Source organism: Cyphomyrmex costatus, unplaced genomic scaffold, assembly GCF_001594065.2.
Source record: "Cyphomyrmex costatus isolate MS0001 unplaced genomic scaffold, Ccosl1.0 scaffold157, whole genome shotgun sequence".
Classification (NCBI taxonomy): domain Eukaryota; kingdom Metazoa; phylum Arthropoda; class Insecta; order Hymenoptera; family Formicidae; genus Cyphomyrmex; species Cyphomyrmex costatus.
In genome coordinates, this window is record NW_017275576.1 from 335733 (window position 1) to 359977 (window position 24245).

Consider the following 24245-nt stretch of genomic DNA (forward strand, 5'->3'; position numbering starts at 1 on the left):
TATATATATATATATATATATATATGTATACGTATATTATAAATTTTGATGATAAAAACTACATTTTGAAATAAGCTCGATACAATGACATTAAATGAAATAGGTGTATTTCAAATTTAGTACCTTAAGGTTTACTGTATGAGTTTCGCTCGTTACATTCAGTAACAAAGTTCTATAATGTGAAAGTTTATTAAAAACATAAATATGTATATATCAATGTAAAACTAAAAGAGATATAATCAAGTATATTTAAGATTATATCAAGATAAACAACAAATTTAATAGATTTCTATAAAATCATTAAAAAGTATAAAATATGTTTTTTTTATATTTTAACAAGTGTAATTATGTGATAATTTAATAGTTAATTCTAAAATACTTTGATGTCAGTAAAATAGGGAGAATAAGAAATTTGAGGCTCTCAAGTGAATATTTTCTTTTATTTCATAAGCAACACGTAACACGCATACAGAGCCTTGTGCGATGCTCAGCTGATAGTCAGCCAAACATAAGTTGAAATTTCGTGGTCCGCGCCGTTATACGATTGTTAATGATCGAACGGCGATAGTTTAATCGATCGTTCGTTATCAAGATTATTCGCGATCGTGCAGGTAAAGTCAAATTCTTTGCACACCATACTTTCTTTCCTTTTTTTTTCAGAATTATTCCCAACGCAGCTTAAAACACTTACATACTATATAATTACACTATATACTCCTTCCACACGGATAAACGAATTCTGTTCAAGTCTCTCGCACATGTATACACTCTTTTCCTCTTTCTTTTCTCATTCACAAAAAAAAGGAATATTTATGCAATAACATAAGCTCACGCAGATGGCACAATCGGTAACATATTGGAAATAACGTAATAATATGACAATGTCTGTCATCAGAGTCTCTTATTTCGTAAAATAGCGAGCCAACAAGATATCAACAATATTTCATTCCGCGTATCGTCATATCCTGGAGAAGATTTCTGTCATTGATTTTGAACTATCTGAAATAATAGTTCGAAAAAGTTAAGAAAATTTAAAGATTTAGAAACCTTTGGAAGTTACGAATTCTGATTATTATATTTAAAACACAATATATATATATATTTCCAAAAATTTAAAAACACGAATTTTTAAAGAGTTTTAATGACAATTTTAGGGAGAGAGTTCTCTTTAATAAAAGACTGATGTAGAGATTACAGTAGTTAGTAGTTTAAAGAGTTAAGAATTGTCAGCAGGTCGTTCCTACCGTGCGAATTTTAGCCTTTCGTTTTTCCAACTTGCGAATCGATCGGCTGATTAAATGAAAGTCCGGATGCATGTTGAACCTGTTATCAGTCTCGGCTTTAATCGGCTGATTCCAGGGTACGGCGGACTCGCGGATGACTTACGGTGAAGTTTGCATGTACTAAGAATATATATCTGCTCGTCGTCGATTTAGTAAAGCTATTAAGTATCTTCGGCAAATAATCCTTAACGACCTACATGCACAAAATATGTCGAATTGACTCTCATAAATTAATAGATATTATTCGCTACTTCTTCCGCATATATTTCTTTCGTCTATAAATTAAGAACAATTTGTTGCTATTAATAAAAAAATGTTCATAACTTTAAGAATGGAATTTTCAACATTTGACTAGCATATAATTCCGAGTATGCAAATTTCAACTGTTTGTTAAATATTATAACATTTCTCATCGATTAATAATGATTTTAGAATTAATCTTTTTGTTGTTAAGAATACATAATGATATTATTTAATGTAACATTTAATTTCAAAAGTTTGCGTTTATTATTATCTTAAAATATACCAATATTTATAATAGAATTCTTTTTGCTATTGTTGGGTTATTTTAAGAATGTATAACAAATTTCGATAATAACAAAATAAAAAGACAAAGCAAATGAAGTCAAATTATACTTGAATTTGTTTTATTATTAATTTTCTATCAGAATTGTACGTATTTAAAATCTGATCGCATGCAATTGCAAATTGCATGCAATTTTGATTGCTCAGAAACCATGTAACTATTTTCTCTCTTTATATATAATCAATGCATTTACTCGTCATTCATACTTTCAATCTGACTTTCATATAATCACTCATTCTATTTTCTCACAATTGTGCTTTCTTTTTCTCGTCATGATGCACCGCCGTCGTCGATTGTCAAGCAAAGAAACGCTATCCGAGACATTTGTTAACGCTCACTACATTCCGATGCATCTTGGAAATACGAAATTATGCCCATAATACTAATTGTTCTGATGACCTTTGCGTGATCCATGATCGAGACGACTCCGCCGACGGCTCTCGTTCGTTATGTGTCGTATCGTCTCAATGTTTCCTGCCGCGAATTTTACGAGGTATTCCGCTAACCCCGCTAGGATCGCGATTAGGCCTCCTGTTATTAAACGGGAACCGCAAAGTGCAAGGATTGCATAATTAAACATTTTCAACGTAATTAATTGCGCTATTCGTTTGCGGTTGACGTTAACGTCGCGACGCAAAGTACGACGATAGCTAAATATTCGTAAACGGAATTGTCGAAATGTCAAAAACAAAACTCTTTATGTAAACAGACGCAAGATCATTTAATTCTAAAGAGCACAAATGAATCCTTAACGTAAGCTATGTAATGTATATAAAATCATGATAAAATCAACGCTTTTAAAAAAAGTATTTGATTAGGAAAACTGTATATTTATATAGTTTCTTTAAACTGCAGGTTTTAAAGTCTTATAAATAAAAGATTAATAAATTATATTAAATTTTATAGATTGGAAACGGAGATCTACATCTCCATTGAACTCTTTAGAGTTGAGATGGCCAACTTCTGCGTCATTCTTATAATTAAGCTATAGATAATAAATATTAATTAATAAATCTCTCTCGTAGCCGGACGACGTGCGACATTAGTAGTACTTCGTATGCATTGAGTAAAATTAATTAAGGTGATTGGTGACGTTGAAATAATATATTATTTATATCATTTAGCATTATTGAAAAACGTCGTTTTTTAAAATTTTATTTTTATTATGTTTTATATCATTTTATTTATTTTATAAATGTATCTGTTTTATAAATAGCCATTTTTCTCTCATTTACCGACGTTGCGATTCATTATCAGACTTAATGATGAAGAAGTTTCGTTGTCCAAATCACCTTAATTAATCCTGTATTTTCGTAGCTATACGAAGGATCGTTCGTAGATTTAACAAAAGGTTAGTTAAAGTGATCTCGATCGAAGACACAGAAAAAACGTAATCACGATAAAGTAATTGATGCATTAACATTGTATGCTTCTTTCTCTGTTTCCTCCATTTCTTTGCTCTTCCCTATTTTATCCCCTCTTGTCATCCCATCGATCATATCCGATGGTTGAGGGTAGCTCTCTAACGTGCGTGATTTTTGCAAAAGGGACGACCGCCTTTCGCATAGAAGCTTTGGCCCTCAAGATTCTTCTTACACATCTAATACATTAACAAAAGAAACAAACGCTCAATATTGATCTTAAAATAATTTTACATCAGTTTACTAGACTGTAAACTTCGATGCACGATAAAAAGTATGAAGCTTTAGAAAAGGAGTAAAGATAAAACAAAATAAAACAAGTATAAATAATGCAAACTAAAAAGTAGGAGGTTGACAGAAGTAAAATTCTCCTAAAATTATTACTTACCGTGCAGTTGAAGCACTGACTGTGATAGTTATTGTTTAGGGCTTCCACCCAACGGTCGCCAACCTCGACTGGGAATCCACACGCGAAGCATTTCGTGGTAAACAGCTCGTTCCAATCTATATTGAGGAAAAGAAGTCCCTTATATATACTTTGCCTATTATTTCATCGAATAATATGTAATTTAATATGTAACTAAATGAAATTAATGTAACTTAAATAACGTATTTTAAATTTAATAGTATATATTTTTCTTCTATTTAAATCATCGTGGTATACATTTTATGTATTTGTGTTATCGCGGAAATACTAACCAGCTTCGCAATAAGGCAATCCTTCCTCCAAGAAGAACGGACTGTTGCCAAAGAGTTTACCACAATAAGCGCAGTTGAAGCATTCAGGGTGGAAGTGCTTTCCAATCGCGTTCAAGCAATCCTATACAATAAAATGAAAAGAATCAGTAACAAATCGAATCATTGTTATCGACGATAAGTCACCGATGTACTCACGCCCTTAATTTTGTTGTTGCATTTGTTACACGTAGGAGCAATAAATTTCTCGAAACAATACTCGCAATAGAGTTGTCCTTTTTCCTCGACGAAGCCGATGTCTTGAAGAGGGCGACGGCATTGGGCATTAACGCAGACAAAATGATCGGGGCACCAGATTTGGCCCAAAGCGGTGATAAAAGGCCCTCTATAATTATATTATAATTAATTTGATATCGTAAGATATACGTAGATTATATATTTAGAAAAACATAGGCGTTAATAGAAGTTTGCAAAGTGGAGCTTTATACAAACCTTAAGCATTCTTTGCCATCTTTACAACACACTGGTTTTAGAGTGAAGCCGTTCGACTTGTGATTAGTATCTTTTTCGTTAGCTGTCAACAATACATGCAACGGAAATCATGTTAATCACTTAGACAATTACTGTACAAATAAATACAAATTTTGTATATTTTTCTGATAAACGGAAACATAAAATATAATAAAAAGATATTGTTTAACAAAATATAGAACTCCAATAGTAAATTATTTGGAAAAATTTGTATACATATTATTAATAATAAAGAGTTGAAATTGCATTTTTATAAAATTTTTTTAATTATATTTAGTTATATCAAGTTACATATTTTTACTTACATCATCTAAAATAGCGCATAATTGTGAGACGACAGAAAATACATAATTGCTTTAATTTTTCTAAAAATTCTTTGAATAATTTAAAATAGGAAAAACACCCCTAAGAATAGTAAAAACAACATCTAAAAAATAAGAATAGAGTCACGCACACATACACACATACGAACACTAAAAATACAAGCGTCAATATGAAAACGAGTAAAGAAAAAATGTTTGTAAAAAGTAAAATAGATATGTCCAGGACAAGATACACGAAAAGCAACAACGAAAATAGCAAACGTCATCATTATTATCGATCCGGACAATCCCGAGTACCTGACGTATGAGTTGCAGTGAGCGCACAGAGGTATACGTGATCCCGCTCCGACAGCCTGATTCAGGATACCCCGTCCACGTTTGGGCGCACTGCTACCAGCGAACGATCCGGTCTTGGAACCCGCACTGCCGAGGCCACCGATTCCAGTACCTAGATCCGGGTGGGACGACAAATTTGGTGGGTCTACTAAATTCTGGGTTTTACTAAGGGGATCACAATGGATCTGGTCTTGGCAGCGGTTCTGAGTGTTCTGGCAATGGTTGCCGGATTTGCAGTGGGTTTCGCGATAGCTCTGAGTGTGGTAATAAGTGTTTTCATTGTAACTCTGGGCCTGAGGAATCTGAGTCGGTTCGGGCTGGTTCGGTTTGTAAAGCTGTACCATAGGCACGTTTGATTGGCCGTTCTTGGCGGTCAATCGAGCAAGCTGACCACTTAGATTAGTGCGAGGTTTGAAGCTAGGAGCTGAACATTGAGGAGCTGGTGGGGAAACTTCTTCATAGGGAAGCGGGATTTGAGGGAAGGGAAGATTTGCCTTGGATTGATTTGGACCAAGTTTTTTGCAAGGTGCCACGGAAACAGAACCGTCGGCACATGGAGTTATGCAGATATCAGAATCCGGGCAGTTGGAGATATTGAAATCGCAACTGGATTCGCGACCGCAAATACCTGACGGTTGACCACAGGTACCGGATCGCATACCGAACGAAGGCGACACGCACACGCCTGATCGATCTTCCGTGGCTGTTACGCAGATTCCGGATCTAGAACAGGTCTGAGAACCATCGCAGGGTACTACAACGACGCCGGCTTTCATTCCCTGATCAGAATGCGCTTTGCAAGGTAGAACAGTTACTCCTGTTTCCGCGCAAGGTTTTGGTGAAGGAGTCTCATATCGTACGTGACGCACTTCGGTGGAACTACTGTAGGTCGGTCTAACTGGCGCAGATGTTGTCATAGGACATGATAAAGTGGGCTTCGCATGGCTCACCTTGCTAATAGCACAGACGCTTGGTTTCGGAATTTGCGGCGGTGATGACGCTGGTAATACCTCTTTTTGCTGACATTTCTCGTAATCTTCGACTACTTGAAGCGCTTTCTTTACCTGAGTCGTAGTATTTTTTTGTTCGCTAGTCTCTTCACTTGTCATACACCGAGTTTCCTGGAACTGGGCATAAAGTGCTTCCGTCGGACCCGCATCAAGGTTGCTGGTCTCCTTCTCGTCGTAGTTGACGGTCCTCGAAGCAGAATATTCCTGTTTCCTGTGACCACTATCAGTATCTTCCTCTACATGGTAAGAGATGGTCTTACGCGAAGGAAAATGCACTGCTCCACCGCGTTTCGATGGTGGTGGATCCTCTCGAACTCTTGGGGCTTGAGTTTTTACATAACAAACTGACGGCTCGGACGGCCCTTGAGCAGGTGACTTAGATCTACAAGGCGTTGGAGTAGGTGTTCTACTGGGAACGAACGGCTGACTCTCTACAGGTTCTTTTTTCATGGCCACCAAATTCTTCTGATAGGCCGGTATGGCGTCTGGTTTTTTTAAACCAGCTGTAAAAGATTTAGATTTGGAAGTTTCCGGTTGAGGTCTCGCGGCAGGTGATGCTGAAGAGTCTCTCAAACGATGATCAGGTGGCGGAGTAGGTAAAGGTCGCGGTTTCGATTCCTTGACTTCTTTCTTCATGTATATCTGTTCTCGTGCATAAGATTCCCTTGTTGTACCTTCTTTACCGTATAGAATATTTAATGGCGGGCAGTATTCGCCATTTTGTAACTGAAGATTTGGAGTCTCCGATCTATTGACAATTTGTTGATCTTCTGGTCCAATTTCACGATTCAGAGGAGTGTAGGATCGTTCAGGCGCTATCGTTAGTGCTTGCTGGAAAGGTGAGATTGAGCGGATCTCCTCTTTGGGCGGCGATGGCTTGGGGCGACATTTGTGATGCAGATAAATAGTTTCTTCAGTATAGAGTTCTTTTACACTGGAAGTAGCATTCAGCGGCGTGTAAGGCCGATCAGATGCGGTTGTCAAGGCGTTTACCATCTCGGATTTCCATTCCTTGGGTGTGGAATTTTGCACAGGAGTGTCGGACAGAGGTTTCGGTCCCGTCTCCGTTTCTTTTAAGAATTGCACCTTCTTCTTACACGACTCCATGGTCTCTTGAGGTTTCTGTCCATATCTCGCGACAACATTCCGTTTCTCCGGCGCTTGTTGATCTCGAAGACTCTGATGAACCTCTACTTGCTCACGCAAGCTCTTTCTACGTTCATCTTCTACGGCTCCTCTTTTTCTGACACGTTCCTGAACCAGCACTTCTTCGGTAATCTCTTCGTATGTCTCTTTTGTAATTTTGCAACGTCCCGGAGTAGACCCGTCCGATTCTGTGATGCGTTCCTCTCGTACGACAGTTCTACCCATCGGCTGCTCTCGCACTTCTTCGATCTCTTCATCCTCTTGACTGAAAGTTACATGTTTTTTGTTCTTCTCCTCCTCTTCTCGTTTTCTCTTTTCTTCTTCTTCTTGACGTTTTCGTTCCTCTTCCTCACGTTTTCTTCTTTCTTCTTCTTCCTTTCTTCGCTCTTCCTGTTCCTCTTCTTTCTTTCTTTCTTCTTCCTCTTGCTTTACTTTTTCTAACATCTGCTGAGCGTCGATAGCCGACGTAACCATCTCGGCGGACTCCTCTACAGTTCGTTCTGTTGTGTCTTCTACTTTTCGATCAATGTATTTTTCAATTCTTCTCGCGAAACACTGAGACTCGTCTTCTGTTTCCTCTATCATTGGAGCATTAGATCTCTCCATCGGCGATGACATCCTCTCCACGGTCTTTTCGATAGTTGTCGATTGCTTCGTATGCATACCATCCACCGTCTCTTCGGCCGTCTCGGTAATAAGATCATGTTCACCCTGAATTCCCTTTGAGACTTCCCCTTCATCCGTCTCGTCACCTCTTAAATTGATTACTTCAGTGTCTATTTCTTTAACCGTCTCTGCTGGTTCTGGCTTAGGTGCAGGTAAAGGTGGTTTCGGGCAGATTTGCTCTCTTCGACAAATCTCTGTTCTATAAGCTCGTTGTTCCTCCCGATGTTCCTTGCCGCCCGATATACGTTCTCGACAAACTTCCCGCTGCATGAATTTTTTGTAAATTTGTCCTGCAGGCTGTTCCTGCTGAACCGATATCGCATAACTCTGCTGATAGAGATTGGTACCTCCATTGCTGACGGTCGCAGTCCACGGTTTCGGAATTGGTTGAACGATTCTAGTGGGCGTTAGCGACCTTCGGACACTATCAGTTGAACTTGGCCTTGAAGTTGTCATATCTGATCGAGAGGTTCTACTACTGGAGTCCACCAGTTCAACACGCCGATATACTGGTTGCCCAGGACAACTCAGCCGGTCCATCACGTCAATTTCGCGACGACGACCGTTTTCTGTCAGCACTCTTTCGACCTCTCGATCGATGCTTTCGCTTCGGTGTCTCTCGGTTCTACGACTCAAAGCTCGCTCGCAAGCCTCAATAGCACGTTTCTCTTTGATTTGATAGCACCTTTTATCGAGAATAGGATTCGGATTAATATATATGGGACTGGCAGTGGGATACGTGATATCTTCGATAGATTTCGGAGGTGGCCAAACGAGGCTCCGACGGGATCTTACGGAGCCGGAACGGTAGGACTGATCTTTCGTGTTTTCTACGACCTCGTGATAATAGGATCTTTTGTAAGTCTCGCTGTTGGAGGTTTCTGAGATGGCAAGTGGGGGTGGCGACAAAGATAGCTCGCCGGAATTGCAGGGAAAAGAAAACACGACACACAAAAAGTGTATAATGCACACGGTCGGGAAGATGAGTGATTAGATTCGTCAGGGTACGTTAGAAAGAACAGACAAAAAACAGAGAAATTTGCAGTGAGTAAGAAGCATGATGAACCGCGCGCGCCCGTGGTCTCATTCCGAATGTATGTATAAAAGTATATACGTATTTTAAATATGCAAACGTAATAAATAATTTAACCTTAACAAATAATTCTTACTATTAGAAATTAGTTTGTTTTGTCTTAATTGCACATTTTAGTAATCACTATAAAAAAATGTAAGTGAAAAATTGTAATTAAATATTTTTTAAATAATAGTATTTATTATAATACTATTAATATTTTATTTTATATAGTAAAATATATTTATTATATCTGTCGTTACATTTGTACAAATATATCTTAAAATATATTTGTTTACTTTTTTATTATGAAAAATTTATGAAATATATTATTAACTTTTATTTGTAGAGTATTTTGGTAAAAAAAGTATTGAAAAAATGACAAAGGAGGACAGAATTAATTTAATAAATAATGCTCTTTGATTTGGTGATTTTTTGTACGGAAGAGGACCACAAGCGCAGCCCGGTATGCAAAATTAAGAAAAAAAGCCAAATTATAAGGTATTATATTAAACATTTAATCTTCGTGAAAAGATCTCTCTAATTATTATTATTTAAATCAACAACTGTGCATTTTTGATAATCATTCGGTACTTGATACTTTAAATAGAGCAGCGTGAAAGCTGCGTGCCTTCGTGTGTTAAACGTCGCTTTCAAAACTGGTTGTAAGTAGCAAAAACATTCTACGAGAACAATGCGTATTATAGCATCAATATACCTTGAATATTTGAGATCATTGATGCAAAGCGAAGAAAAACGCTGTAAATGTCAGTTCATGGGCGTGTATTGAAGAAATGATGTGGCGCAATGTAAAAAAAATTAAAGTAGATGTGCGAACTTTTAACGAAGAACTTATGCTTTATTTTGTATCTGCATTTATTTATTCAACACGCTGGATTGATGACAATACAAAATATATCATCAAATAACAGAAGTCGATGTGTGCTACCTCACAATTTTTTTCTTGGAAAAGATAAGACAAAAACAATTCCAGATGTGATTAGAATATAATATAATAAGCATTGCAATATTATATTGTTAAACTGATAAATATTTTAAAATAACGAAAGACAACTTTTTCCTCATCCATATTATTTAATTAAAACGAAAGAAAAATCGTGAGTAGTGAAATTTCATAGTCTGGCACTTTTATCATCTGGATCGTGTTTGCATTTCGGTTGCCAGCATGAAGACGACGACGGCGCCATTGAGAGCTATTGATTCATGCGAATGTGAGGGAGAAGGGTCTGGGTTTCGGGTTGAAAGACGGACCGGCTGAAAAAAGATAAAAGAAAGATTATGCGCGGAAAGAAAAGCACGATAACAGTTAAATTGCACGAGTAGACGTGGGGATCGATGTATGTATTTTCCAGAAAAGTTAATAACAGGTTTTCTTATAAATATAATATTTTTATGGTGAGAAGTTAATAATATGGAATTTATACTTTAAATGAAATTAATACTTTAAATAAAAATAAGAGTCACTTTTAATATAAAAAAATATTATATGTGAAATAATAAACTAAACATCAGTAATAAATTATAAAAACATATATAAATTTAAAAAAAAGAAATCATATAAAAATTATTAGAAAAAAGAAAGATTACAAAGGAGAGTTTTTATCATTTACTTAAAATATTTACATAAATATATATTATCATTATTATTAAATTTAGATTTCTAATTTGATCCTGTTCTCTTATAATAACATATTTAAAATAATTAAGATACAGCTCTTTTAAACAATTTTTCGTGCAAATTTTTAAATTATGAAAGTAAGAAGGAATAAAAGCGTGTATTGAAAGGTCGTTACAAACTGTCATAGCTCTCAAGAGTTCGCCGTCGTCATCGAGATAACGACGAATGATAAGGAGCCAAGAATGAGACAATCGAAACTATGAGAAAACCTTCCTCCTTTTCTCTCTCTATCACTATTTAAAGAGACCATCACGATATACCGTCGAGACCAGCGAGGACCAATGATCGATCGATCGATATAATGATACATGTATATACGAGCTGTGTGCAAGGGAGAAAGAGCGACATAAAATATGAGAACGTAAGCCAAAGGAGGCGTATCAGCCAAAGCTCGAAACTCGGTCAACTGACGGCTCTAATCTATTCGTCGTACCTCTGAAAGGCGAACTTTTTGGCTTTGGCAGGATAGAGTACCGACCTATTTGCAAGAATCGAAGGCAGAGTTAGGACAAGGACGCATAAGACAAGATCACGATTATCTTAAACCGATTATGAAATTGATCTTTTTCTTGAATTTCTCAGATAACTGCATAAAATCGATGCAGTTCCCCAAAAGAGAAAAAAATGATGAAGAAAAGAGATGATAGGATTGTCTTTCTCTATCCATTGTTGCTTATAGATAGATGCTTATAGATTTCGAGATTTATCGCAGAAAATCAAAATTATAATACATCTTTAAAAACTTTAAAAAATTAATGTTATCTTATATTACCTTAATTCCTCTTTTATATTCCTGATTTTTATATTCCTAAATTTTTAAGCGATATTATATAATGTGAATTACATAAACATATAGATAGATATAACTACGGATTTTACACTATTTTTTATCAAACACCAATCTTAAGAAACACGCGATTTTTTGTCATCCTGTGTTGCTACATCAGTTCTTTAAATTTATATATATATTATACCTAATTATATTAATGATAAAATTCACTTACCTGTCACAGTTTGACTTTGAGGACGTGGCAAGGTATTGCTTCCGGAATTCAATGTCGGAGTCGGAGACAAATTCGATGAGAAACCACTCGATCCACCGAAGGGCTTAGGACCAACGAGACTGTTGCTCGTTGGTGCCTGTAAATTTACAAATTTTCTTCTTTAAGTGTCATTATTGTAATATATATTTTTTAATTTTTTATTTAAGAAATGGAGCATTTAAAACGATATTTTAATACAGTAATTTATTTCACATCAATTATTTCTTCTTTTGAATTATGTGATAATTCTTGAATTATATAAGTAAAATACAATGACTTTTTTGTTATAAGAAACGAAAACAAGATATAAATTAATATCACAACCACAGAATTAACAGATTCCAAAAGTTATCAGTGCCAAATATAGCCGAACCGCGAGATTTCGCTGCTTTGATAACGCCTGTTAATGCAAAAGTATGATAGGTTAATCAGTGACCCATATCGCGCAAAGTCTCAAGGAACATTGTACTCCTCCCGTGCTTAAAACTGTTATTTCTGCTATGAAGGTCACATGCAAGCAATTGCATTGTACACAATTTGATTATGTATAAGCTTACGAAATTTTGGGGAAAACTTAATAATTGCTGCATCCATGTGTATATTATATTGTATAAAAATAATTTTATATACTCGTTTAAAATTTTTAATTTCAATTTTTATCCTTTATTTAGAACCAAGGAATTAAAAGAATTTACATAAAGATCATTAGTTTAAAAAATTGTTATTTTTTTACAAATAGAATAATTTTTATCAACTTTTAAGTAAATTAAAGTAAAAATAAAAAATTTTACATTAATGTTCTCAAATTTAAATTTTCATAAGTTGAAAGTTGATCACTGTACAAAAATTAGAAGAAAACAGTTTAATAGTTTGAAACTTAAGTTTTTCCTATTTTGACAACAGAAAAAATAGACAGACGATAAGATGCACTATACTTAAATATGCAGAAACTCCAAGGGGTTAACAATTCCCCCACTGATAAAATATTACTTTATAATTATTTATCTTGATACATTCTCGATGACAATTTGAATTAATATCCGCGTTGAATCAAAGCAACGATGCCTCGAATGGCAATTTTTATGGGATAAATTATATACTGACGATTTTGAAGGGCGATCGAGATCAACGAGAGCGTTACGAATCGTGTTAGAACTTTACCTGGACTGATCGTAAGCTCGGTGAATCGACGGGCGGGGTGCCAAAGCGGGTGGTGGGCTGCACAAAACGACACAACGATGTCATGTGGGACGAATGATTAAAATCAAGATGAGAGAAAGAGAGAAAGAGGGAGTGAAAAAGAGTGGGAGAGAGAAAAGACGAATCGGCAGAAACGTTCCCGATTACGACAGACTAATTAGTCACGAGTTCGAAATAGCCGGTCGCGAAGATAATTATTAATATAATTAGGTAATCGATGATTCTCAAGGACATTTGATTAAAAATTATAATAATTTTTACTTCAGTATATATGACGCTTCGATAATTATTAGTATATTGACCAATAACAAAAATTTTGAGGTTTCTCGTTCCGTATATAGTCCATAAATACAAAAAATGTATTATAATAAATTTTATACATATATATAATAATTTATATAAAATATATATACGTAGAAAACAATGCGACACTTGCGGAAAAAATTTATCACAATTCTAGCAACATTTCTTATTAATTCTCTCTGAGTTCTATACCCTACAATCATTTTTAAACAGAGTTCTAGTGATATATATATATATAGATATATTTTTAAATAATTAATTTTCATATTCTTTTTTTTAATATAAAAATTGCAGAATTTTTTATCATTTTTATAAGGAGCTTTATTTTTTTCGTATCAATAGAATATTGTACTAACTTCACAAATCTCACTTTATGTGTATTTGTAAAATTAGTACATTTTTAAATATTTCTCTATAAAAATAAAAAAGTTCCGCATTCTTTAATTAAAAAGAAAACAATAATTGAAAATGTGACATGCTAACATTCAATTTAATGAATATATTTACATATGTCATAATGTAATATTTTATGATATGTTATACATATTTTATGATATGTAATGAAAAATTACTGTACAATATTTTATCTCGATTACGTCAGTTTCATTTTGTAATTATTTAATAACTATTTACATATAAGGAAATCACGATGAAAGGTACGTTAACATGAGCGAATGTAGAAATCGAGCACATTGCCAACCTCTGTGCCACCTGTTTGGATGGTGATCGTACTCGTGAACGTTTTTGACTCGCCGTTGCATTCACCGTTCTTGATGCATCCATTTGTATTTGAAGTCGATCGCCATGTATGCTGAAATCCGGACTCGGGGCTGGTACGATTGCACGCCTGGAAAAGCGATTAGTGCCAAGCAAAGACCACACTTGTTAAGCTCTCAAGATAAGCGCGCGCATTCCTCTCGTCGGAAATAGATTTTTCGTGGCACACGGTGCAATAATTATGAAATTATAATAATCAAGTATTTTATCATTTATTGAAGAAAATTTCGAAGTCATAAATCCTTTTCATACTATCTTTATCAATTTTGTAAGAATGTAAAAGGAATAAATTGTCTCTCTCTCTCTCTCTCTCTCTTTCTTTTATAATTAGTATTTAAAATACATCGCGAGAATATATTCTCAAATATTGGATACATGAATATTTTAACAAACTCTTATTCTATTTAACCATTAAAATTATTCTCAAATTTTGTATCTTTTAAATATCCATGTTATACTATTATTTTGTATAATTGTGCATGTATAATTCGAGAGAGAAATCGTTAATGAGCGAGAAATTTTGCTACGACCTTCGCGCCCGATTCGCGATAGTAAGAAATTTCGTGAAATCACGCGCAGCGAAGCCACACGCTCAATACAAAATACTCGCTTCATAAGCCATGCCAAAACAGGCAAGAAAATGCGTGCGCGAAAAAGTCTGCTCGTGACCATGCCTCGTAAAGAGAATCAAATTATGATGAAGCAACTCACGGAGAATGGCTGAGGCGACGATCCATGATTGCTGAGGGGTGGCGATAAAGGTGCACTCGCCAATGCCGCGCTAATGGTACTAGCTGGTGCTTTGCCACCTCTGTCGAATCGTAAAGGATATATCTTGTCAATTATTTGCATTTTCTCATTTATTCATTATTTACTCATATTTATATTTTTACTTCTGTTATGTATACCTAATATATTCTATCGTTATTTTTATCTTTATGTTGTAGAAAATTTTATATTAAACTTTTCAATCGTGCAACATTTAAGACTAGTACTGTGTATGTTATATATAACTTACGGTGGTATAGTAAGAGGTACGAGACCAGCCGGAGCATTTTGCCTGGCGACGAGTTTCGCGTGAATATCGCAGTATAATTTATTGTTGATATTGTAGTAACCGACATTCTTTAGAGACGTGCCACAGGTTGAACACTTGAAGCATTCCACGTGGAGGTTCTTCTCCTTGATCCTGACGAAGACACCTCTGAGGGAAAATAAGTAGATTAATAACGCGATTATTTTGCATCTCAGTGCAGTAATTGATTTTCTTTAATGTGAAAACAATGAACGACGAGATGATGGTGCGTCGGATGTGCCACGTGAGTTTACAACTTTATTACTATTCACTCGAGAAAAAGGAGAGAAAGAGACGTAAAAGAAACTCGATACCTCGACGAAGGAGGCCGGGAATAACTACTAATTATTTATATGTATATAATCTCTACGAGAATTATATTCAAATGAGAGCGATGGGACAAGTAAAGCTACAAAGAACGTACTTAGAGTTGATTTTTGTAGCGGAATGAATATCTCAAAAAATATAACACTGTAAAAGTAACTAATATTTGAAACTAGGTAGGTATGATAATATGTGTGAACGTTTTGAAGAGTAATGTTGGATTGTTTTCTTCGTGATATTGTATTTCTTTATAGTAGCTTATCATTTGTTTCTTAGAAAAAAAAAAACAAATATACTTATCATAACATCTATAATGTTGCAAAAAATAAAGTAAAAATCAAGTATAACTTGAGATATCTGTTAGTCGTAAAATATCGTCAGTAAGTTTTTTCGTGCAGAAAAAGATTGTGTTTTCCATCGTCGAGCGTAGAAAAATATTAGAGATAGAAAAGTATTACAAAAAGATTTTGTTCTAAAAAAATGTGACAAAAATAAAAATCCACAAAAATATTCACAACATCGAAAGCGGTTCTTTTTTTATACGTTATACTGTCAGTCATTCAGTGTGCTATAAATGTGCGAAAGGTGCTATTAAGAGAGTAAAAAGTGCAGAGTACAGAGACATTTAGATAGGACTGCACTCAAGCTGTGAGCGAGTGAGAAACTTTTATCTCGCCCAGATACGACTTCCAGTAGGTTGTAAGCTATAAGCTCGAATGATCAGAATTCTTCCAGAAATAACAGTGATAACAAAAATGCACAACGATTGAAGTGCTTGGCCTTCCTGAACAAGCGATAGAGAAAGGCGTGCTTCGAATTCATCAAGGAGATAAATGTGCACTTCTTTTATCGCGTAAATTAACTTTTACAAATTATAAAATTGTTATGTTAATTTTTCTATTCGCTTTTATTATTGGGCTGATATTATTGTTATCCGATATAAAATGTCTGTTGCATATGGTTATCCAATAACAGAACTCTACATTTTTATAACTATATATAAATAATTTATATACGATACAAAGGGAAAAAGATGTGCACATGTTCTCTTCGAATTGGAATCTTTAAGATGATACTAGCATACGACAATCGAGCAACTCAGAACGGCGTCACTTTTGACGATCATACGATGGCATGTGAATCGCAAATTGAGAAACGATAAGATTACGAATTATATCTATTATTATTTTCTATAATATTTCACACTTTCTAATATTATTGATATTTAAAACAGATTAACGCTATTAAAATGTTCTAATAAAAAAAAATCTGAAAGTTTAACCCAAATTTTTATTAATATCATATTTTAATATTATATTAATAATGTGTGAATTTGACTCACAATTTTTGAAGAATTAGTTTATTCGATTGTATGCAAACATTAATAATTTGTTGTTCAAATGACTTTTACAAATTTATTATTAACAAAAACTTGACTAATTAAAAAAAAAGCGCTAACGACTTTCATTATACAGATAATCTTTAGCGATTGATAGACTCTCTAGGAATTTGAATCGTTATGTTAATAATTTCTAAAACCTCTTTCACATCGTATCGCTCTCGGTATGCGAATGCCAACACTTTAAAAACGTCAAAACGAAATTCGCCGTGGCCGTTTCGTGCACAAGGGTGGCAAGAGTCTCGCTCGTAAATAGTTACACGATCACTCGGTCGCAGTTGCTACAAACGACCCCGCCCGGTGTCGACGAGCCCGACCCGGCAGAAGATTCCTGCTTTTGCGGTTGTGGTTCCCGATTCTTCCCATACGATTCGTCCATCCATACAAAGTGCCTGCTATCGGCAGGTGCGCTACCACCACCGCCCATAGCATGAAGCAAAGGCGTAGGTGACCTCGGTGAAGTGGCCCTTCCGCCAATCGCGTGGCTCACCGAGGAGTAAAATTCTGTCCTTGAAGAAACTACGACATGGAAGTAGAGAAAAAGCGCCATAACAACTGGACAACAACCGGGAAGTATCGAATCAAATATGACTGCTCAACGAAGGCGATCGCGTTCGCCGGTTCATGCGAGTTTTTGCATTCTCAGATTAAAACCATGATTATTGAATAATCTAAAAGAGACTTCCGCAGATTTCATTTAATATATGTATATAATTAATTTGTCTAAGAATTAAATTAATACATTAAATAAACTGATATAAATCTCATATAACTTGCAAAATTCTAATCTGAAAATTGAAAATTCGCACGACATTCGATACGCAAATGGAAAACGATTGTCGTCGCAGGATGGCTCATCGTGATTGTCTATTTCCTCTCGCCTTGTCTAACCTCTGAAAGTAAAAACCAAAACGCGTCCCGAATACATAAACTTACACGATGAGCCTTTCGCACTCTGCACAAATGCTCTGTCCTGGTGGTAGGCTCGTTTGCGGCGTCGACGGTGTCTGCGGCTTCGTTTCCGGCGCCTGGACGGGCCTCAGTCCTGCCAGGGCGGGCGAGGATGGCGTTATCACGCCGCTCACGACATTTGGTTCCGCTATTTCGCAAACAAGTTATCGTATCGGCACGCAACAGGTTGGCTGGAACCAATTCTGGCCCAGCCGAAGAACGCATCGATTTTTCAGATAGATAAATTTAGAAAAATTTTATTTATCTAGTATTCTAGTGGTATCAAACTAACTTATTACTGCAGATAGATAAATTTCAGCTAGAATAATTATAAATTTTTTTTACGTAATTTTAAAAAGTATCTTTTACGTACCAAATATATTGCAAATCAAGAGATTACAGTAACACATAGAAAATAAGTAGCAAATTATTCGATTTGCAAAAATTTCATTATAAAAGTTTGATATTATAAATTTTGAAATTATAAATAAATAAATGAAAAAAAAGGAAAGTTATTCCAGCTGCATCATAAACTAATGGTTTTAATTTACTTCTTCTTTAGCAATCTTTAGCAATCTCGTATAATTTTTGTGTATGTAAACTTGTACAGTAAAATTAATTGTAAGTATTAACGAGTTCAAGTTTTTTAGAAATTGTATTATGTAGATTGTTAACTAACCAGGTTCTGGGGTCTTTGGCTCCTTGTCCGCTTCTTGGACCATTTTGAAAACCTCGCTGTTCTCAGCATTATAATTCTTCTCATTCTTTTTGAAATTTACCCTGCAATATTTGCATTTATAAATAAATCTTTTTTACGCTTGTAAAGCTAATTAACAAAATTAATTGATTAATAATACTTATTAAAGAGATTAACTGATAAATTAAACGATGTTCGATATCGTATAATTTATAAATAATTTTATAAAATAAGTATTTTAATCCCATCATTGATTATTCCTCTCCTTTCTATCCAATTTCGCGATTTTACCCAAGAACACCTCCGGCAAGGACTTCCGCTTGAGCGGACAGTGTCTCCGCGATTGTTTCCTCGCTGTAGATCCCTACGGGGCTGTTATACTGTTTGTTCACGATGGATTTAATTGGACCATCGCCGGTGCCGTTAAGCTGAAAATTATTACGTTCCGGTGTAGAAAAATAACTGTCTTTCGTATTTTTGTTACAGAATCAGTGCAGCGAGCAGACGCGAATTAACGGTCGATACTAACGAATGGCTTGGGGCTGAAATTGTGTCCACTGCCGATGAGAGGTCCGTCCTGTTTTTTCGCTGCCAAAGAAGTCTTTGTGACTGGCGCGATGTTACCCGCGGATGCGGTGTGCATCGGAGACGGTAAACTTGTGGTTACGGGCGTCACATGCGGTTTCCAGGTACTGCCGCCTCTGTAATGTTAATTTATCGCCCGTTAAAAGACGACGCGACGGCGAGCTTCGAATTATACATCGGTCGCAATTTTTTAAACAAAAATATAACATTTCTATTATGAGGATAACACACATTTTGTTCAGAATGCAAAAAAGATTAAACGATTTTTATAAAAGCGCGGAAATTTTATGATATATAAATATAAAGAGATTGGTTCCTTTTTATTTTCTATAAAAATCTGAAAAGATTCTGTATTAATTATTACGCAAAAAAGTGGTTTTATTCAAATTGGGTATTTTGTAGATTGTGAAATATTGTTTAAGAATCTTCACAGGTTAATCACAAAAAATAGATAGATTTTGCCGTAATCCAATTTGAAAGTTGCTATTTTGAATTTAATCGGGAAGAATCTTATCTATTAGTAAATTATTCACTTTTTGCTAACTGTATCTTAATACTTGTATATAGAATAATAAAGAGAATTGATTAGTGTAAAGAAAACGCATAATTGTTTTCTTAAAAAGGTATGTAGTCGCATATTATACATTGCATAATTTTTTTTGAAAGACAACTATTGACTGAAGCCACTTTTTCCATATGATTAGCGATGTTTCTATAACAATGGAGAATTTTAGAATAATGAATGTCGTGATAGTTTTGCTGATAATGCAATAACGACGTTAATTAGACGTTAATGTTTGACGTCAAGCTGATATTGTTGAAGTATATTTTTAAATACTGAATCATTCGTTTATCAAGTTTTGTTATACTCATTGTCGGTTTCTTACCTTTGGACAGTTATTTCGAAATTGTTTCCGGCCTTGACTATGACATCCTGCGCGTCCTTGTGCCTCAAATTGTACATGTCAGTGGTGTTGACTTTAATAACTGCATCGCCAGCTTTAAGACCGGCAGCTTCCGCCGGAGAACCGCTGTTAACCTGCAATTAAAGCAGAACTATATTTATACTAAGGAATATCTGGATTAACAAACTATTACATTGTTTCTGATTACAGTTATATTTATACATTATCCAAGTATACACACTCTATAAAATATTAGTATAAATTTGACACCATGCGGTGTCTATATAATTCTCGCTATTAGTATTAATATTAACTTAGTGTTAATATTAACACCCACACGGTGAGAATTACATAAACACCGCACGGAATTAAATTCACTTTAGAATGCAGTGTTAATCTGAAAATATAATAAAAGAAGGGCTTGATCAGCTGCAAATTTTAAAACTCTTGTCTCGCATCTCCGGCTTATTTTTGTGAGATGCGTCGCCAAAGTTTTCCTCTCTTCTCCAGAGTTCAGACTCTAGAGCCACTATATTAAGTGCACACACGTCATTACGCTTCGAATGTTGGATACTATGCATCCATTCACGTTAGAGACGACGGTGTCGTCAGGGGGCGGGGAGACGGTTGACAAAAAGGAGATGGGGTGAAGAAAGTTGAGAGAAAACAGAAGAGCGCCCAAATTAAAAAAATCAAGCGGTCCTTTACGAGTCGGTGTTTTTATCGAGCGTGCTAATTACAAACTCAGCTCGATGATGATGAGGGCAAAATTAACAAAGATTCTTCTGTACGTCGACTAATATATTATAACCATGAATAAAAAAGCGAAGAATTTATGTAAACTTATTGAATATTATTAATATAAAAATGTAAAACTGTGAAGCCTCATCTAATATTGACTTTATTTAATTAATTCATTGAATGCTTTGTCCAAATGATACAACTTTTCAATATTTCATGTGTAGAAAATTGAAAATAAACAATGCAAATATTACATTGTTGAACATAGAAAAATGGTTGAATATTGAAGGAAAATAATTTGAAATGACAATCTACTTTAACTATCTTGCTAAATTAAAATGCATTGTAATACTTTTTTTTTCGTATTACTACAAATTGCTCGTTGATTTGTAGTATCACGTTTAAATAAATTAATATAAACGGTTAATCACCGAACAAAGACGCATTATTCATTGCATGGACAGATATAATAATCGAGCAGTGAGGGAAGACGCACGCGAGCGATTCGTTATTAAATCGGTCGTAATTCTACGATATTCTGACAGAACATCAGACATAATTAATAGGCTTCGACCTAATTGTAAGCAATCGTGCGAAGGTGGCCATCAGCTCTTTTTCTCTCTATAAATATGTCTTGTAATATATCGCTGTTATTTTTATTAGTCGCACGACTGGAGCGCAACCGTCTTCCCGTAAAATATCCCAATGAAATAGAGCTTATTTTGTTCACCTTCTTCTTGAAAAGTGGGTCACTTCGTAGGCAGTTGGAAATACATGTGTCCACGATATATATTTTGCATTCTATAAATCATAAATATGATGACGAACGAAGGGAATTACGTCAACGAATTTTTATTACTATTTATTCGCAAATCGTATATTGGTATTTCCAAAGTCATTATTTTAGCGAACAGTTTAATGAATAAATACTAAAAAGAACTATAAAAGTATTCTTGCATAATTTATCGAAGACATTATGCTTCCGATAAATTTGCAATGCTTCTTTTAAAGATCAAGATCTAGATTTAAAAAAACATATATTTGCATATATTGTATACTGTATACATAATATATATATATGTATGTAATTTGGAAACAAAATTCCAACAATAACCAATTTCAATAGACTTTAAATGTATAATACTTCTATTATACATTTAAGATATCTTCATATCTTGGAAAAAAAATGTCATGCTGATAATTTATCGTAATTTCAGTGATATTTCTCATTAGTTTTAGTAGAATTCTATGCTCTATAATTATTTTTAAACAAAATTCGAGCTATTACTTTTTCGATTTTGGCTTTTTAGTATAAAAAAATGTGGAGCTCTTTCTTTATTTTTAGGAACTGTAGAGAACTATGAAAAGCTCTACTAGAACTGTCTAATCATCTAATGGAAGGAAATGGAAGAGCTTATAGTCATAAAAATGCCACTTTCGAAAATATATAGGCATCTTTACACGCTACAGTTAAAAACCTCATACTTTCCCGGATTTTCATTAATCTTTCCCATTAAAGTTAAGATTTCTCTGAGAATCTCTTCAAGATTAGATTCTCTTTATCTTAAAATTCCGTTTAATCTCAAGATTTTCACTCTTCGACATACATGTGCGCGGAACGTCACATCAGCGCGAAATCAGAACATGAGCTTGAGAGAACAGTTTGATCTGTAGTTGCCACAAATAGAAGCTCGGAAGCTTGCGTCATCGCCCTGTGTGATCGTAATACCTAGTTTTACTGTTCAGCCTCGTCTTCGATTCCGATAAACTCCGATAGTCTCGCACACCACTTTGGAACGATCTTCACGGTTAAGATTTTTACGATCATGATATTCTCTATAGGTATACATGTGCTTATCATTGTTTTCTATTTGATGAGTGTTTAATTGAAGTAAGACGATATAATATGATTTAACAACGTACAATTTTATGTCGTTAAAAAGTTCGTGAATAATGAAAAAATTGGTTTTATCTTCCGCTGTTATCATTGATGAATAATAATCATTATGTATCGTAATTTATAACAGTCAAACGAGCTTCAGTGACGAGGGATCGAATATTAAAAATTTAAATGAGTGACCAGAAAGTACGTCGCGTGTTTTGTGCATTGCTCATTTTCTGGCGACCGCATGTCTTTCGGCTGATGCGCTTAATGGTCCACCGATCTTCGCGGTGTCCCTGCGGTGTCCACGAAGACATAGGGACGTAAGTCAGGGTTAAGCTGCCGGTGGGCAGACCGCTTCTAAAAATAGTCTTGGACCGGTCTAAAAATAACCTCCTCGAACACGTTGCGGTCGTTACGTACATTTGCAATCAAATCGCAGCAGCAGCCGAGAAGTAGAATGCATCAAGGTGTATCAAATGCTCGTTCCGATGCACGCGACACATCCACGGCCGCAATCGTTTCCATTCAGCGGGTAATTGCGACGTCAATGCGAGAGTCGATGAATGAACGCGCACAGGAATATCTTTGGAGATGCAACGATCGTTTCCGTGAAGCGTGGTTCGTAAAGAATCGAAAAATTACTCGCGGCATCTCTCTTTTTGTATTCTGAGAATTAACGAATTAAAGGGAGGGAGAATTATAAAAGAAATCGTTCTATAAGCGTATCTTGAATTTGTGAATTGATTCATGATTAAAAAAAACGCAGATAGATATTTTTAATTTCACATGAAAAACGATTTTACTGAGAAATATAAAATTTTGCTGGATATTAAGAACAATTTTGTTGGAAATACAAACTGGTTACTAGAGTACCAACCTTTTTTTGCAGCATTCATTTTTCAATTTCTAATGTAATTATTTTGATGTTTCAACAAAATTGTTTTCGGATTTATATTCAGCAAAATTTTAGATCTTTTAGCAAAATCGTTCTTTTCGTATAAAATGTTTTGTGTGTACGATTTTCATTAATTCCTTCCTACTTATTCTTTAAAGGAAATATTGCCATGTTAATAAGATAAATTGCAATGCGTATTTTTACTTTTTTGTCTTACAATGGATGTTAATAATGAAACACTACGAATATATAATTCGCTTTTATATAAATTTTCATGTTTACCCTACGTTTTGCGCCTGTTTTATATTCGATATTGGAAAATTATTCTCACACCCAGCAATTGAACAATTATTATACATCGTAATCAATGCCACATATTTAATCTTGCGATTTACTCGACGAATAAATTCTCGAATGTCAGTTATTGCGTCCGAAACATGTCCGCCTGTTAGAATTGCTCTAAAAATAACTGCCGAATATGCGCGATGTGTGTATATGTATAGGTAGATGCACTGGTGTATAGTGAAACTGAGAGGGAGAATACACCAAGGTGTACGAGGTACGCATTCCAATGGGCGGGTTATCAGAGACGGATCCATCCCACCTTCCCATGTTGGAATGCATCTGTTCTTTTTTCTCCGTCTGTCTCTCTCTCTCTCTCTCTCTCTCTCTCTCTCTCTCTCTCTCTCTCTCTCT

At 35.0% G+C, this 24245-nt stretch overlaps 1 protein-coding gene across 6 annotated transcripts in view; it reads right to left on the reverse strand.

The window, feature by feature from the left end:
- Positions 1–3056: 3056 nt before the first annotated feature.
- Positions 3057–24245, reverse strand: part of LOC108771351 (Z band alternatively spliced PDZ-motif protein 52) — a 33199-nt gene continuing 12010 nt past the window's right edge. Inside the window, exons 2-17 of one of the 6 annotated variants that reach the window (XM_018536596.1) lie at positions 20011–20162; positions 19068–19239; positions 18830–18966; positions 18521–18621; positions 17151–17409; positions 15111–15296; positions 14804–14903; positions 14016–14162; positions 12974–13030; positions 11774–11909; positions 11203–11247; positions 5138–5288; positions 4185–4371; positions 3990–4110; positions 3679–3794; positions 3057–3469 (exon numbers count right to left, since the gene is read on the reverse strand). In XM_018536596.1, coding sequence (XP_018392098.1) covers positions 3392–3469; positions 3679–3794; positions 3990–4110; positions 4185–4371; positions 5138–5288; positions 11203–11247; positions 11774–11909; positions 12974–13030; positions 14016–14162; positions 14804–14903; positions 15111–15296; positions 17151–17409; positions 18521–18621; positions 18830–18966; positions 19068–19239; positions 20011–20162 — 2145 coding nt within the window. In that variant the 3' untranslated portion in view covers positions 3057–3391. Of the gene's footprint in view, positions 3470–3678; positions 3795–3989; positions 4111–4184; positions 4372–5137; positions 8880–11202; positions 11248–11773; positions 11910–12973; positions 13031–14015; positions 14163–14803; positions 14904–15110; positions 15297–17150; positions 17410–17826; positions 17990–18520; positions 18622–18829; positions 18967–19067; positions 19240–20010; positions 20163–24245 lie in introns of all 6 variants that reach the window. The other 5 variants (XM_018536598.1, XM_018536597.1, XM_018536599.1 and 2 more) reach the window with 5 other exon arrangements.